This window comes from Orcinus orca, chromosome 6 (assembly GCF_937001465.1).
Source record: "Orcinus orca chromosome 6, mOrcOrc1.1, whole genome shotgun sequence".
Taxonomy (NCBI): domain Eukaryota; kingdom Metazoa; phylum Chordata; class Mammalia; order Artiodactyla; family Delphinidae; genus Orcinus; species Orcinus orca.
Window position 1 is genome coordinate 33,569,041 of NC_064564.1, and position 17,055 is coordinate 33,586,095.

Below are 17,055 nucleotides of genomic sequence, written 5' to 3' on the forward strand. Positions count from 1 at the left end.
AGGGCTCACCAGCTCACCATAGGCTGTGGCTGCAAAGGTGGTGGCTGCAATGGCTGGTGACTGTGACATCCTTTGTTTACTGATATGGCAGGACATATTCCACTTCTCAGGTACATATTTTTATCTTTCTTTTGTATATTGTCTTTGTATCTGCAACATTCTAACTTTCACTTCTTTTACTTGCCATACCGTATGGCACAGGACCTACAGTGCAATGTTGATAGAAATGGAAATGGCATTTTTGTCTGATCTTAAAGGGGAAACTTTTAATATTTCGTCATGAAGTGTATTGTTTGCTGTAGGTTTTTTTGAGATGCCTTTTTTCTGTGTTCCAGTTGCCTTTTGCTGTAGGGACATAGACACTACCTCTGGATGGAAGGGAGTGTCAAAGTCACATTTTAAGAGTATGTGAGAAGAGAGATATTGCTACAGCCATTATGTCTGATTATGGATTTGTCTATTTCTCTTGGTATTTCTGCCAGGTTTTTTGTTTTGTTTTATGTATTTTGAGGCTGTATGATTAGGTGCCTAATTTTTTTTTTTTTATTGCACCTCGCAGCATTTGGGATCTTAGTTTCTCGACCAGAGATAGAACCCGTGCCCCTTGCAGTGGAATTGCATAGCCCTAACCACTGGACTGCCAGGGAATTCCCATAGGTGCCTAAAATTTTAAATTAGTTAAATCTTACTGGTGAATTATAGTGTTTAATTGTGCACCGTGGAACTCCTCTGTTTCAGTTCTTTTAGTGTTCCCCTGGAATTCAAAACAGGCATATCTAACTTATCAAATTGTAAAGTTGATTAATTAATGCATTGATTAATCAGCAGGGGAATTAGCACAAATAATTTAGCCCGTGGTTACCAGAAACTAGAAGTCAGTACTGTCTTTATTTTGAATTGTATATGGAAATAGGGGCAACTGATTCTCTTCAACACCTAAGAACCTCTAAAGTTGTAATATTGCCAGCTGTGTGATTGTTGAGTCAGTTGTACACTGTTAACCAGAATGTTGTTGACTGAAAAAAAAATGTGCAACGTAAAAGTTGAGAATTATGTTTTATTTTGAGGACAAAACAAGGACTTAAGCCCAGGAGACAGTCTCTCAGATAGGTCAGGTGGCTCTGAGGGACTGCTCTAAAGAGGTGAGGGAAGGGCCAGCATATACAGGAGTTTTTGCAAAAAAGACCAGGTAGTTGGAACTTCAGAAGATTACTGTTAGTTAAAGAAAGCCAGATAGTATCTCAAGCTAATGAATTTAGTGCTTTTCTATGTATGGGAAGATGCAAGAGTCTTGGCTCATTGAAATGACTCCTTTGATGTGACCTTAGCTATCTGGGACCAGTATCCTCTTCCTTTCCATCCTGAGTCTCCTCAGGGTGCACCATGGGGGTGACTGCAGTGACTGAGGGCTTGGCAGTGAGGGCTTGGCAGTGGGCAGCCCGTTTGTCTCCATCCTGAGTTCCCTTAGGGCTCACTTTCAGGGGGGCTGTAGTGGCTATCAAGCCATCAGGCTGCAACATCCTTTGTTTACTGATATGGCAGGCCCAAACATTTTTCATTTACAATGTTGATGAATAAAAGGGAAGGTCCTGGATCTATTATCTTGCTTATGTTTCTTGAGCAAATTTCCTAATAAAGAAATTCTGTAACTTTTTTGCAGATGACACATAGTATTTAAAAATCTTTCAAAAGGGGCTTCCCTGGTGGCTCAGTGGTTGAGAGTCCACCTGCCGATGCAGGGGACACGGATTCGTGCCCTGGTCCAGGAAGATCCCACATGCCGCGGAGCGGCTGGGCCTGTGAGCCATGGCTGCTGAGCCTGCGCGTCCGGAGCCTGTGTTCCGCAACGGGAGAAGCTACAACAGTGAGAGGCCCGCGTACCGCAAAAAAAAAAAAAATCTTTCAAAAGATATCTGAGTTGCACGCTTAGTGTCTTTTTAGTGGAAAAAGAAATGTTGGACTCATCTTGATAGCTATGGAGTATTATATTAGTTAAAAAGTTCTTAAAAGTTATCATATGAGCTTATGAAGGGATTTTTTTTTCGTTTATGGAAGACTAGGTGTTACATTTTGTCTCTTTTTCAGTGTGTTCTGAATAATATTTCTCTTAACAATCAGAAAATAATTCAGGAGCTCAGAGCTCGGTAAACCTAATTCAAGTACAAGCTACATTGTTTAACCTTGGTAGATATTTAATTATTCTAGGCCTTTAAAGCAAATAAAGTAACTCCAAAGTAATGTGGCCAGTATACACAACTTTTTGAAAGTGTCACCAACTGTGTGACACATCAATGGGATATAGACCTTTGCCTTTGTCCAGAAAAGTGCATAGATAACAGAAGTTTGCACACTTTTTCAATGGCCTTCTGAATCTCATTCATAAACTATATTTATATAGTTTATAAGCGATAAACACCCATCCTCAACTCACCAACCTGGCTGGCGGTCTCCACCTAAGAGAGGTGCTTGTTCAGAGCTTTCTTTTAGGGAAATAGTCTACTAATGTGGGCAAAGTCAAGATTTCCATTTCTATCCAGCCTCCACACCACCACCATGATTATGGATATCACTTCCTACCTATTTTTTGATCACATGGAGAAAGTCATGATGTGTTCTGGATTCTGGAAAATATAGTCATTGCAAGGAAAGGAACTCAGAATGATTTGCTTACTGATGCGGAGTGAATGTCACCATTTTTATATATGAAAGAAAATGTTATTGGAGTACTAACCAAATATTCTTTCTTTTTTCATTGAAGCTGTTTCCTCTGCCTCTCCTCTACATTGGAAACCACATAAGTGGATTATCAAGCACAAGTAAATTAAGGTAGAGTGCAGGATAATGGTTGATCGGAGTCTTCACTCGTTTGCTTTTAGTGTCACAAAGACCAGCTTTGATTTTTCAAGATATTGCTTGGGCTACATATAGAAGACAATAATATTCCATAATTTAAGAAAATAAGGTAGAGTTTTGAATTTAATTTGATAATGCTTTAGAAATGTTAAAAAGCTGATATATTTTTCTTTATGTTCAAGTCTGAAGATAGAATGTGAGATCTATAGAAATCAAGATAGAGAAGGTTTGATTTATTCAGGAAGATTCATTTATACGAATATGGTTCTGTGTAACTTTTGGTTTCATCACAGTTTTATAAAAGCAGGAATATTCTGTCAGATTTGGTGTAGGTCAGCCTTGGTACAAGGAAAAATAAATGACAGACGTTATTTTCACGTATGTGATATATACTTCTGAAATCTGCATTTGCATTTATTTTATGGTCCTTTGACTACTCTGTTAAGTCACTGCAAAAATGAAAATAGAAGTGTACAAAGACCAAGTCATCCTATAAATTGGAAAACGTGGTGTGAAATATGTAGACTAATGAACACACATTAGGGTGACAAACCTTATGAAAAAGATGTGAATAATGGGAAAATAAAGTCTGACCAAAGGGTGACAGAAATGGAAGCAAACCTGTTTGTATAGGGAGAGAAGAAAAGTGGCAGGTAGGAGGTAGACCAGAAGGAGAAAGTACATATAAAACTGAGAAATGTGAAATTAGGCCTGTTGCCTTTCACTCTTGTTTGGAAAGGACAGATTGTGGTTGTTGTGAAAAACAAAATGTCCAATACTGTTTTTAGTTACGTATTTTAGTTGTTTTGTTGTTTCCTTCTGGGATTAGGACCGTCAATTTTCCTTAGTTGTCTTAAATTTGTATTAAAACTCCCTGTGGTAGGTGCTATTGCTGTGTTGCTACATATCCTCTTGCCCTGTCTCTGAGCCCACCTGCAGCGTGGGGATGCCTTCAGTTACCCTCATAGCTGCCCAGCCGCACTGGGGGTCTCTGCCTCGCAGATGAGGCCTTCTTGTTTTAGTGATCTTACAAACATCTTTATTACAAGTGTTCTTCAACACTTCTCTACATGCATAGCAGAAGAGGTAAGATGAAGGCTTCTTGGGTGCTGTGGGGGCTTTCAGCAAGTGAGACTGAGGAGGAAGGAAGGAAGATTGCTTATACGTGGTGTCATGTAGTATGTTTCTCTCTCTCCCCTGTTTTCCATAAACTGGTAGTTGGTCCTAGAGGCTTGATCAGATTCAGATTCAATTTTTCAGGCAACATCAGTTTATTGGTGATGTTGGGTTCCTTCTACTGCATCACCTCATGGGATACATGTTTTATCCCACCTTTAATGATATTTAATGGATCAGTTCCACTTTTAATGATTTTAAGGGGTCAGTCTGGTCCCTTCATTAGAATGTTTCCCATCAATTTTTCCCCTAATGGTTTTAGTCTCTATTGATGATCATTGTCTAGATCCATTATTTCATTTCAAATTGAAAAATGATGATTTTCTAACTATATCACCCGTTCTACATTAATTGTCTAAACTTCCTCAATAAATACAAACTTTCATTCACCATATCAAACAGGAAAGGCAGGATAAAGCTTTATTTATAAATGTTCAGAGTAATAAATTAGTGTCCTGTCACCTTCAATAGTGAGTTGTTGTTTATTGTTTGTTTTGTTTTTTACCATCATTATTAACTCATGCATTTTCATTTATTTGAAACAAGTCCCTCATGAGATGTGCATTTTGCAAATATTTTCTCTCAGTCTATGTCTTGTCTTTTCATTCTCTTAACACTGTCTTTCAGAGCAGAAGTTTTAATTTTAATGAAGTTCCACCATCATTTTTTTCTTTCACAGATTGTGCTTTTGGTGTTGTATCTAAAAACTCATTGCCAAACCCAAGGCCATCTAGATTTTCTCCTACATTATCTTCCAGAAGTTTATGTTTTACATTTAGGTATATGATCCATTTTGAACTTAATTTTTGTGAAAGGTATAAGGCCTGTGTCTAGATTCAGGTTTTTTTACGTGTAGATGTCCAGTTGTTTGAGCACCATTTGTTGAAAAGGCTAGTCTATCTCCATTGAATTGTATTTGCTCCTTCGTCAAAGATTAGTTGACTATATTTGTGTGGGTATATTTCTGGGCTCTCTATTCTGTTCCATTATTCTATTTGTTTCATTTACTTAATGTTTTAATTCATTATATAAATACTTCTTTTCATGTTCAAATTATATCATCTCAGGTCAGTGGGAGCCTCTTTGAGTTGACTCCTATGTTCTAGAGGCCCAGTAGTCTTTGATTACTTCCTTGCTTCCTGGTACATGATGTCCCAGATTTATTTGGACTTTTCCTGCCATTTATCCAAGGATCCCCTGGTTATTTTTAGTGTGAGGTTGAGGTCATAGTCTGGGTGCTGGATATATTTAGAAGAAAGGGCTAACACAGTATCCTGATGTAGGGTATGAGAAAAAGACCAGGATGCCTTCATGATTTTTGGCCTGATGAAGTGGAAGAACAGAATTGCTATTGATTAGGTCTATACCTAGGAGTAGGATTGCTGGGGGTATGGCCATTCTGTGTTTAACATTTTGAGGAACTGCCAAGTTGTTTTCCAAAGTGGCTGTGCCATTTTACTTTCCCACCAGCAGTGTACGAGGGTTACAATTTCTGTACATTCTTGCCAAATTTGTTATTGTCTATCTTTTTGATTATAGCTATCGTAGTGGTTGTGATGTCGTATCTTATTGTGGTTCTGATTTGCATTTCCCTGATGATTAATGATATTGACCATCTTTTTATGTGCTTATTGGTCATTTATATAGCTTCTTTGGAGTAATGTCTATTCAAGTCCTTTGCGCATTTTTTAACAGGGTTATTTATCTTTTAATTATTGAGTTTTAAGTCTTTAGGTATTCTAGATACAGGTCCTTTATTATATATATGATTGCAAAATTTTCTCCTATTCTGTGGATTGTCTTTTTACTCTCTTGATGGTGTACTTTGAAGCACAAAAGTTCTAAGTTTTTAAAAATTCAATTAATAATTAAGGTAAAATATACATAACATAAAACTCACCATTTTAACTATTTTTCAGTGGACAGTTAAGTGTCATTAAGTATATTCACGATCTTGAGCAACCGTCACCACTATCTATTTCCAGAAATTTTTCATCATCCCAAACAGAAATTCTGTACCCATTAAACCGAATGCCCCATTCCCCCATCCCCCTGGCCCTGGTAAGCTCTATTTTACTTGCTGTGTCTATGAATTTGCCTGTTCTAGATATTTCATACAAATGGAATCATACAATATTTGTCCTTTTATGTCCAGTTTATTTCAGTTAGCATAATGTTTTTGTTTCATCCATGTTGTAGCATGTATCAGAATTTCATTCCTTAGTAAGACTGTATAGTATTCTATTGTATATATCTATCACATGTTGTTTATCTATTTATAAAAGTTTTACATTTTGGGGAAGTCTGATATATTTATATTTGTTATTGTTGCTTGTGCTTTTGGTATTGTGTCTAAGAGAATTTTGCCTGACCCAGGGTCATGAAGATATAATCCTATTCTTTCATCTAAGAGTTTTATAGTTTTGGCTCCTACATTTAGGTCTTTGATATATTTTTACATAATTTTTTCTATATAGTGTGAGGTAGGGGTCCAAAATCATGCTTTTGCATGTGAATGTTGAGTTGTTTCAGCATTATTTATTGAAAAGACTGTTCTTTCCCCATTGTATTGTCTTGGCACCCTTGTTGAAAATTAATTGACCGTAATTGGAAAGATTTATTTCTTGATTCTCAACCTTATTGCTTTGATTAAATGTTTATCTTTAAACTAGTACTAGATAATACTGATAATTGTAGCTTTGTAGTGAGTTTTGAAATTGGGTCCACCAACTTTGTTCTTCTTTTTCAAGATTGTTTTGGCTTTCTGGTTTTCTTGCATTTCCACATTGATTATAGAATTAGTTTGTCAATTTCTGGGGGAAAAAAAGCCAGCTGAAATTTTGATAGGACTGCGTTGAGTCTATAGATTTATTTGGGAAGTATTTCCATTTTAACAACATTAAGCCTCTGATCCATAACATGGAGTGTCTTTCTGTTTAATCTTCTTTCACCTTTTAACAATATTTTGTAGTTTGTAGTGTATTACAATTCTTACACTGGTTTTGTTACGTTATTCCTAAGAATTTTGTTCTTTTTGATGCTATCATAAATGGAATTGTTAATTTCCTTTTTGGATTGCTCATTGCTAGTGTATGGAAGTACAGTTGATTTTTGTATATTCATTTTGTTTCCTGCACACTTACTTCATTTGTTCTAATAATATTTTTTAATGGATTTCTAGGATTTTCTCTGTATATATCATCTGAAAATAGAGACAACTTTCTTTTCTTTTTTCCAAACTGTATACTTTTTTTTTTTTTTGGCCTAATTGTCCCATCTAGAACCTCAACTACCATGCGGAATAGATGTAGTGGTGAGAGTGGTCTTATTCCTGATCTTAGGGGGAAGAACATTCAGCTTTTTACCATTAAGTATCCTTGTCTGCTTTTATTTTTTTATTATTTTTTTCTTCTTGGCTATGCTGCATGGCTTATGGGATCTTAGTTCCCCGACCAGGGATTGAACTCAGGCCCTCGGCACTGAGAGCGCAGAGTCCTAACCACTGTACTGCCAGGGAATTCCCCTTATCTGCTTTTAAAAGGCATCATCTAAAAATACTTTTTGAATTTAATGGAAAATAATAAGACTTTTTTTTTTTTTTTTGTCTTGCTTTGAAAAAGGCAGTTCAGACCAGTCTTATAAGACATTTTTAAGTGAAGTTCCTGAAAATTCTTTCTGCACTGCTCTCTGGTTGTAGTGTGAAACCCCTCCTCAGGTCTGGTCAGGAGGAGCTGCCCACCCCACCCCCCAGACGCTGTGGTTCTGGCTTTCCTTTCTTTGGTCACCATCTTCTCAGGGTCACATTGGAAGCAGATGGAGGTGGGTTTTTCCAGCCCTGGCAGTCTGTGGCTGTGCATTGAACTGTGTCCTGGAATCTCTGGGTTTTGAGAGTGGGTGAAAGGTTCATAAGTATTTTTGAAAGGCAATGAATGTGGTCTCATTACATAAAGTTTTAGGGAAAAATTACCCATAATTTTATCCTCTAACATACTATTTTAAATACTCACTTTCAGTCTTTTTCCATATACAGAATGTATTTTATTACAGTTGCAGACTCTACATAGTTTTGTCACCTCCTTGATTTATTTAACATTCGTTTTCGAAGAGTGGTAACGTTTTATATTATAGAATTAATGTATAATGTTCCCTCAAGTGGATTTATCATAATTTATTTAATCATTGCCTTGTCTGATATTCAGGTGGTTTCTGATGTTTTTCCCAAAGACAGTACTGCAATGAACATGTTTGTGCACACGATTTTTTTCTTTCCTTTGGGTTATTATCTTAGGGTAAGTTTCCCAGCAAGAAGTAATTAGGTCCTAGGTTAGGACCGTTTAATGACTGTCCGTACGTAGTCCCAACCTGATTTGTCAAAGGCTGTATTGGTTCACATTGTATATAATCTTTTAGCACAAACTTTGTAGTCGTTGGATAGTATGATGTTTTGAATTGCTAGTAAGTAAAAGTGGCATGAAATTATTAAATCTCCATTTCTTTTTATTATTTAATATGACTTATTAGTAGCATGTGTGATAATTAAGGTTAATTCCTTATATTTAATTTGGAAAATTAATGGGCTTAATTAAAAATGTAAGACATTAAAAAAGTACCTGGTGTCTGATGATATTATACTTGAATCTTTTCCTGACAGCTTGCCGATGTTCACCGTGCTCAGGAAATTTACCATTCCACTTACTTTACTCCTGGAAACCATCATACTCGGGTGATTTTTGTTTTTCTTCTTCTCCTCTGGTGTCCTCTCCCCACACCCCCACATTATTTTTACCTAGCAAATTCTCAACATCTAGTCATCTTTTCAAATAGTTGATTTGAAGTGCTAGTAGCAATAACTTAAGGGCAAATGGTTTGTTCACTTAAAAGCAGTCTCCTATTTCCATGATTCCCTAAGAATGTAATGAGTGTTTTTTAAAAACAATTATAATTTTACATTAGATAAATAAAATGTGTGTGTGGTCAAAAATTATAAAAAAAAAAAAAACCCCAACAACCCCAAAACAGATGTAAATCTGTTTCCTGAGCCAGATGGAATATACACTGATTTTGGAATGTAGAGGAAAAGTTGTCCACGTATATAGTATAGAATAGGAGTAGCAGAAAATCAGGGAAATTCATTCTGATGCAGTAATTATGATGTAACATCAGAATAAATTAATTTTTATAATGTTGGTTTAAAAATTTCTCATAAAGATACTCAGGCTGACATCTAAAAAGGTGATTCTTGATTTTGCTGTGGAGACAATTTAATGATGAAATTTGGATGATGGCCCAATGTTTTAAGTTTTACTATTGAATTTTATCTTAATCTTTGGATGCTTGATAAAAGTACATACCAACTAGACCCACCAGCAGGAGCTCTTCTGCATTTTGTCCCAGCGTCTTTCTAGTGAGAACAGAGAAATACATTTGTAATTAGATTAAGACAACTACTTAAGAAATAAAGTAAATTTGGTCTGATTTCCTAATCCATTTAAGGTACCTTTAGTACTCTTTTTACATAAAGCATTGTCCATTAGATTTTAGCTATAAAACTGTTAACAATGTCTATTTGCAGTTTATTTAAAAATATAATCTATATTTTTTCCTCTCCTCCTCCTTTCCTTATCTATCTATCTATCTATCCATCTATCCATCTGTCTGCCTACCTATCTATCCATCCACTATTTATTTATTACAGGAAACAGTATTCCTTGAACATCATTGTCAGTGTCTTTGCCATCATTCTTGGTGCTTTCATAGCAGCTGGGTAAGACTTTGGACTATTTCTGCTCAATAACTCCTTTGTGTCTTTGACAATAGGCCTGGCCCCCTCCTCATTTTTCATTTTCCATCTGGCTGCAGTTGAATTGAGCAGCCAAGAGACAAATCTGTTGATGTTAGTGGAATCCCCATGTGTTCCTGTGAAAGTCAAACTGGGTTCCAAGTTGGCCAGAACATTTCTGAGAAACATATAGAGTGAGCATTACAAGGTATTAATACAGCTTTTCTCCATAAAAGGAGTAAACTGTATACTTTTATTACTGAATGTTTGTCTTCAATATAAAAATTTTACAAAGAATTTTGAAAAGTTCTTAGGCATTTGACTAAGAAGAATAACAGATTTATAAAGCCCTTGTAAGCTGATTTGTTTTATCATCCTGTGATGCCTTATTGGTCAATATTTCCAAGGATGGAATACTCTCATTAAATGTTTGGGACATGAGCCAATACCAGTGCATGACTACTATCTTATTCATTAATATACCTGACCAGGAATAAGGACTCCAAGTTTGCATTTGAAAGCAGGCGCTCGGACTCCTTTTATAGCATAGTGGTTAAAGCATGTGTGCAGTTACCTTCCTTGGTTTGAAACTTAACTTCTGTCAGCTATTTCTTAGCCTCTCTGTGCCTCAGTTTCCTCATTTATAAGGTATAAAGGATACAGTTGGCCCTGTGTGTCCAAGCCTTCTGCATCTGTGGATTCAACCAACCATGGATCGAAAATATATATTTTTTAAATACCAGAAGATTCCCCAAAGCAAAACTTGGATTTGCTGTGCACTGGCAACTACTTACATAGCATTTACCTTGTATTAGGTGTTATAAGTAATCTAGAGATGATTTAAAGTATATGGGAGGATGTATGTAGGTTATATGCAGACGCTGCACATCATTTTATATAAGGGACTTGAGCATCCGTAGATTTGGGTACCTGCATGTAGAGGGCGTGGGGGTGTGGGGTACTGGAACTAGTCCCCCGTGGATATGGAGGGACGACTGTAATAGAAAAGAAAAACCTATGTGAATGAAAGGAAGAAAGAAAAAGTTGGAGGAATTTCAGTTAAACTAGTTTCATTAACTCATTTAGAAACAAGAGTTCTGGATCATTAATTGCAAATTAAATAAGGTGTGGGCTACAGAGCCAGGATGTCTGGAACCCTATTCTAGTCTCCTCACTTACTGGCTCTATAACCAAGGACAAGCTATTTAACCTCTCTGTGCCCCAGTTATTTTGACCGTGAAGTGCAGATTAGAATATCATCCACCTAATAGCATCACTATGAGAATTAAATGAGATAATAATAAACCAGGATTTACACTAGTTCGTGGTCAAGTTCAACAAAAACATGCTGAAGCATTTACTATATGCCAGGCATCATTCTATGTGCTGAGGAGTCCAGCAGTTAACAAGACCGAGAACAATCCTTGCCTCCATGGAGCTTTCATTCAGGTTGGTGGAAACAGATAATAAGCAAAAGAAATTGATTAAAGATATAGCATGCCAGCTGGTGACAGATATTAGCAATAATAATGGTGTTTATTATTGTTATAAATGTGTTTCGTCCCTCACCTAGACCAGGGTTCATTATTTGCCTTTTTTATCTGTAACTTCCTCTTCTCCAATTCTAGCTGTGGCTGAGCTCATCCCCCTTAAAGCTGGCCTGTTTGGTTTCAGTGCTGTGTTTCATGCCTGATATGGTGCTGGTACGGACATTAAGCAGCTACACTTAGAGCCTGTTTTGATCATGAAGACTTTTGTTCAAACAAAACATATGCGTGAAGTAGCTAAAAAAGGGAGGTGCTCTGTTAAAAGTGCCTTCCTCCCACAGGGCTGAGGTCTCCCCAGGGACGCCTCTCTTCTAGGTTTCTTGGAGCTCAGTTTGAAAACCACTAACTTAGAGCCAGTTGAAGACTTGTACAAAAATTGGTTTATAAAAATGTAAGTCTTTGATGAAGCATGGCACGTCAGACCCTGTGTGTATGAAAGCACATCTCCAGAAGCAGTCAGTAGGAATTCAGCTCATAGGTGATACTCTAGTGAGCTGAAAGGGTAAGTAGTGTTTCCCAAAACATCTACCTTTTACCCAAGAGCCAGCTTGGAATAGTAATTCTCGGCTTTCCCCTTCCTCAGCACCCACAGAATGGAAAATATCCCTGTGGGTAACAAGCACAGTTCTTAGCTGCAGCCCAGCTGTCACCGCACCCTTCTCTGCTCTCACTCAAATTAACTCATCAAATGCAGGTAACAGATGAGCCAGTTTAGGCAGCTGTAACAAATAACCCCTACATCGTGGTTGTTTAACATACCAGGTATATTCTGCTCACACTCCGGATGCATACTAACATCAGTGAATGCTGTGGGAGTGCTCTGCCCATTGTAGCTACTTAGGGACCCAGGGGGATGGAACCTCTGCCTTAAAGGGGGTTTCCTTGCTCATCCAGAAGGGAAGAAGGCATGTGGGGAATTGTCTGCTGGCTCTCCAAGCTTTCCCCCGGAAGTGACGTGTTACTTCTTCTTACATTGTATTTGCCAAAGCAAGTCACATGGCCAGCAAAAGTTGAAATATAATGTCTGCGAACAGCCCTAAATGACAATCACACGGGTTGACCATGAATCTGCTCCCATTTATAACACAAGTAAATTCTTATCAAACGTCTGTGCTTTCACTACTGGCCTAAACAAATGATGTTGGGAATTCCTGGCCCCCTCAAGTAGGAGACCTGAAAACTCCAAGAATTCCCCTTAGGCTCCCTGAGGAAGTGAGTAACACTTCCTTTCCATTCCTCTGGATGGAAAGGTACCTCACTTTTTTGCTCATTCATCTCTTTGCCATCTTAGGGAATGGCAGACACTTCTTAACACTGAGCTGAATGTGAGTAGGAAAGATCTGGAAAACCCTTATTTTCAGAGATTCTATTGTGATTGAGCCAGAGAATTATGATTTATGATGATCTAAAATTAATTTATATTCTCACAAATATATTTGTAGGTAAATAATGCCAGTGGAAGCCTCAAGCAAAATCTGGTTTAATTTGCATTCAGATTTTGATGCAATTTTTGCCTATTTCCTTCGCTTTGGTTAGAAATAATCTTATTTTGATACTGAAGGGGATAAGGATATGCCACTCCAATATATGCCACTTTGGCATAAACATTATTTTGAGTTGAAGGCAATTGAGAATCAATAGATGTGGGAAGAGTTCTCTGCCCTCCCTTTTCTGCCTAAAAGTAGACCATAAACTTGCCTTTGTGAAGGTGTCCCTTGGTCCTGTACTTGAAATAGGAAAGCAATTCTTATCACCAGAGACAGAGAGTTAGCATCTAGATGAATCTGCATAAACAAACCTTATTAAAATAACCCTTATCTTCCATTAGTTTCCCCTATGTATTTCCTAGTCCCTTTCCCACAATTTATATGTTCCTTAACACCCAAACCCTCTTTTTTGTTAAAATGGTATCTAAGCCCCAGAGTCTGACCACTTCTTTGAGTTTCATTTCTTTTCTGTGAACTCCTGTACATGTAAAATATTTAAAACAATTTGTATTTTTTTCCCCCGTTATTCTGTCTGTTGTCAGTTAAATTCACAGGCCCCCAGACACTGACCCAAAGAGGGTAAAGGAAACCTTCTTGACAGTATATACTTATGAATTTGGACATGGGTGTGGTACTGTTTGCAAGGTCAAGTGCAGGTGAATGCATCACATCTGGGCTTAGCTGTTGTTCACTCTCTCCTCCCTTTGCCATATTCCCCCCAAACATTTTTATACTAGTGTTATTTATTTAAAATGGAAACTGAAGAGAAGATGCTTCAAAGAATGGGAAGAAAGGGGCCTTAGAGGAGTTGCAGAGAAGGAATGGATCCCTGCCTTGCCTTTTTGATGGACAGGATAGTGGGGGTGCTAGTGGATGACGTGAGTGGGGACCAGATGGAGGTGTCAGTTCCTCATTTGACCCCTTTACCATGTCACTGCTCAGCTGTCCCCAGAGGGCTGTACTCTGGGGAAGGCCCTATTTACTACAGTAAGCCACAGGTGGGTTGAACAAATCATTCCTCTTTACCAGTTAGCAAAAGAATGGCTTTGCAGTCAAAGGAAGATGGTTAATGTCCCTCTGGTTTTAAGCGGTTGTGATTAAGTTTAAGCCTCTTGAAGGCCTGGTTTTGTTTTTGTCTGGGGACAGGGCAGAAGAATTAACCATTCATCACCATACAGGGGGAAAATATGCCAGAGAAAAGGTAATTACTAGCATCACAAATGGATTTGATTAGGAAAGATGAAACAGAGAGTGTCTGAGGCCAAGTTGTGAGTTTCTGAATAATCATACTCCTCTGTGTTCTCCCTCCCAGTTCTGACCTTGCTTTTAACTTGGAAGGCTATATTTTTGTATTCCTGAATGATATCTTCACAGCAGCGAATGGTGTTTATACCAAACAGAAAATGGACCCAAAGGTACCAGATCTTCACTCCTTTAGCTTTTAGGCTTTGTCATCTGGCCACTGAAATTACATGAAAAAATGAACTTGTAAAGATGACATGTAATTTAATTTACATGTTATGATCTACAGATTACTAATTTCTTTTTAATTATCTCGTCTGCATAGGTTCTTGTTACTCCTTGTCTTGCAAAGTTTGGGTGAAAATTAGGTAGGAAGGGAAAAATGGGCACTATTTTAGATGCAAAGTCAGAATACTATATAGAAAGGGGATTATTTCGAAAGGCAAATTAAAATTAGAAGAAGTTTTTTTACCATCATCATCAGTGACCAATGGGAAGTCAGGAGTATTCTGAAAGCAGCTGTAGTTGGAGAGTCTGGAGATGTGGGTTACAGATTCAAGTTTTGCTGCTGACTGGTTATTGTGACCTGGAACCTTCACTTCTCCAAACCTCAGTTTCCTCATCTGTGGAATGAGATGATTGGAATGGATAATTTATAAGGTCCTGTCACGAGGGGCGGGTGGGCGTATGAGCTTTCCTTCCTTGTGGCTGCCCTCAGGTCAGAGCTCCCAGCCCTCACCACGCCCCGCCCCCTCCCCAGGCTGTGCAGGAAGCTCTGGATGATGGGCCAGGCATATGTTTCTTTGTTCCAAGTTCTTTGTGTTGAGTGAGGGTGTTCTCTCTGATGGACAGGCTTATTCCTATGAGCTGTTTTTTATCTGCGCTGTATTTTTCTGCACTACCATTTGGTTTTTAATGGTGGCAGTTTTACAAAACTGGTTTTGCTGTCTTTTGAGAATCACAGTGTGTCACCCTGTATGGAAAGTGGCGGGTGTAGCCTCTAACGAAAATTAAATTTATGCAAGCTTGGAAAACAAGATACCTGGTGTTTTAACCCTGCTGTTCCTTAATAGAAAGAGCAGATGTTTTTAAGGAGTTCTGTTTATATTAATATTGTCAATGCTGTTTACTTTGTTTCACATTTCCCATTTTGAATAGCATGCTTTTAAAAAAAGAACAATTAGAATGTCAGAGATGGATGGAACCTCGGAGTCCATCCATCTCCATCCACTTTATCTGTCATTTTTTGGATAAAGCAAATTTTTTTTTGGAAATCACAGTACACTTGAAATGAAGCATTTTACATCAGAAATTTGCTGAAAATATTCCAATACAGAGCTGGTCAGAATGCATGTTCTAACTCTGCATAAGTACATGGTTGTATAATTAGCTTCAGGGGAAAATAAAATAAAATAAATGGCTCCAGGAAGTCTGATGCTTCATATTTCTGAAATTGAGTGGAGTTTTCTTGGTTTTTGCAGGAGTTAGGAAAATATGGAGTGCTTTTCTACAATGCCTGCTTCATGATTATCCCAACTCTTATCATTAGTGTCTCTACTGGAGACCTTCGACAGGTGAGCTGATGACAGTCATTCATTCTTACTTAGCAGTGTTTAAAATTTTAATATTTAACCTGTGGTACTTACTGAAATAAAAAGTGTATAAAGGTAACTAGGATTTCCGAAAGCAAGATGTTTGGTACGCCCAGTAATACCTTTGACGCTTTCCTTTTCTTGGCATTTATCTTTAGAACTGTGGGGAGTAGCAGGAAGTAGTCAAAAAAACTCTGGTCTTGAAGCTTTTTGCAAAACAACAACAAAAATCTGAGTTTGAGTCTCACTTTCCCCTTTGTTGGCATGGGGATCCTGAGAAAGCTAGTTAACTTTGAAGGGGATTTTGATAGTTTTAAAAAATGGATTTACTTATTTATTACCCTTGTTATGGACATTTGGAAAAATACACACAAAATAGAATAATTTAATGAACTCTCATGTACCTATCACACAACTTCAACACTTTTTGGCGTTTCACCCTTCTTATTTCATCTATCCTCATCTGCTCTCACTTTCCCCCCGCCCCCGGAATATTTTAAAGTAAATCCCAGACATCATGACATTTGCCTCTAAATATTCCAGGATCTACATTTGAATTTTGAGAAGGTTTTGTTCTTTAGGTATTTGCCCTGTTCACCTTATCTGCTGTACACCTGTCAGAGACAAATAAAATGATAAGTTAGTAGAAGGATGGGAGGCCCAGTTGGGGGGTGGGTATCTCTTAGGAAGAGTGAATGTTCACCCCATAACATCCACATGGCTACCTTGAAATGTGCGGGCTCAGAAAGTTACCAGACAAACCACTTTAAGTTCATGTGAGAAACGAGGTGTGCTGGGCAAAATCCTGATCTAGTGTGGCCTCTGGCCTCTCCCACAGACGTCCCCCTCCACACTATGGGCTGGGCATTAACCTTCATTAACCCTGTTGTTGTTGCTGGGCAGGGGGTGGGGTTCACAGTCCCCCACCTTCGCCCCCACCCCAGCGGCAGACGTTGACAGCATTTCTGTATTTAACAGTCAGCATGGTTGTGTGGTGCACACGGGTTGAGCGTCAATCCCATTTGTCACCTTTTAGGGGTTTGAATGACTTTAGAAGCTTTCAGATTCCGGGGACTCCTGGGGTGAATGTCAGGGCTCGTTGTTCTTTCTCAGAACTATACTTTCTCCCTTGTACAGTTCCTTTCTCAGAACAAGAGAAAGGTTGACCGGCTTAGCAGCAATGTCCCCAGGGGTAAACATCCATTTCCATATGTTTATATTGAAAACTACCAAGAAACCCCAGTTTTGATTAAAGGGGTCTCAGTGTGTGAACCTGGGCCTCACTGTTAGTTCAGAATATTGGAAGTTAAAGCAAGCACCCCGTATACCTCTAGCAATGATGAACAGGGCAGAATATTTAAAAGCACATTATTTATTTT

At 38.0% G+C, this 17,055-nt stretch overlaps 1 protein-coding gene across 3 annotated transcripts in view; it reads left to right on the plus strand.

The window, feature by feature from the left end:
• Positions 1 to 17,055, plus strand: part of SLC35D2 (solute carrier family 35 member D2) — a 53,602-nt gene that overhangs the window by 22,571 nt on the left and 13,976 nt on the right. For 2 of the 3 annotated variants that reach the window (XM_033411377.2, XM_004283029.3), the window contains exons 4-8: positions 2,759 to 2,826; positions 8,681 to 8,752; positions 9,725 to 9,793; positions 14,155 to 14,257; positions 15,566 to 15,658. In XM_033411377.2, coding sequence (XP_033267268.1) covers positions 2,759 to 2,826; positions 8,681 to 8,752; positions 9,725 to 9,793; positions 14,155 to 14,257; positions 15,566 to 15,658 — 405 coding nt within the window. The remainder of the gene's footprint in view (positions 1 to 2,758; positions 2,827 to 8,680; positions 8,753 to 9,724; positions 9,794 to 14,154; positions 14,258 to 15,565; positions 15,659 to 17,055) is intronic. The other variant, XM_033411378.2, reaches the window with a different exon arrangement.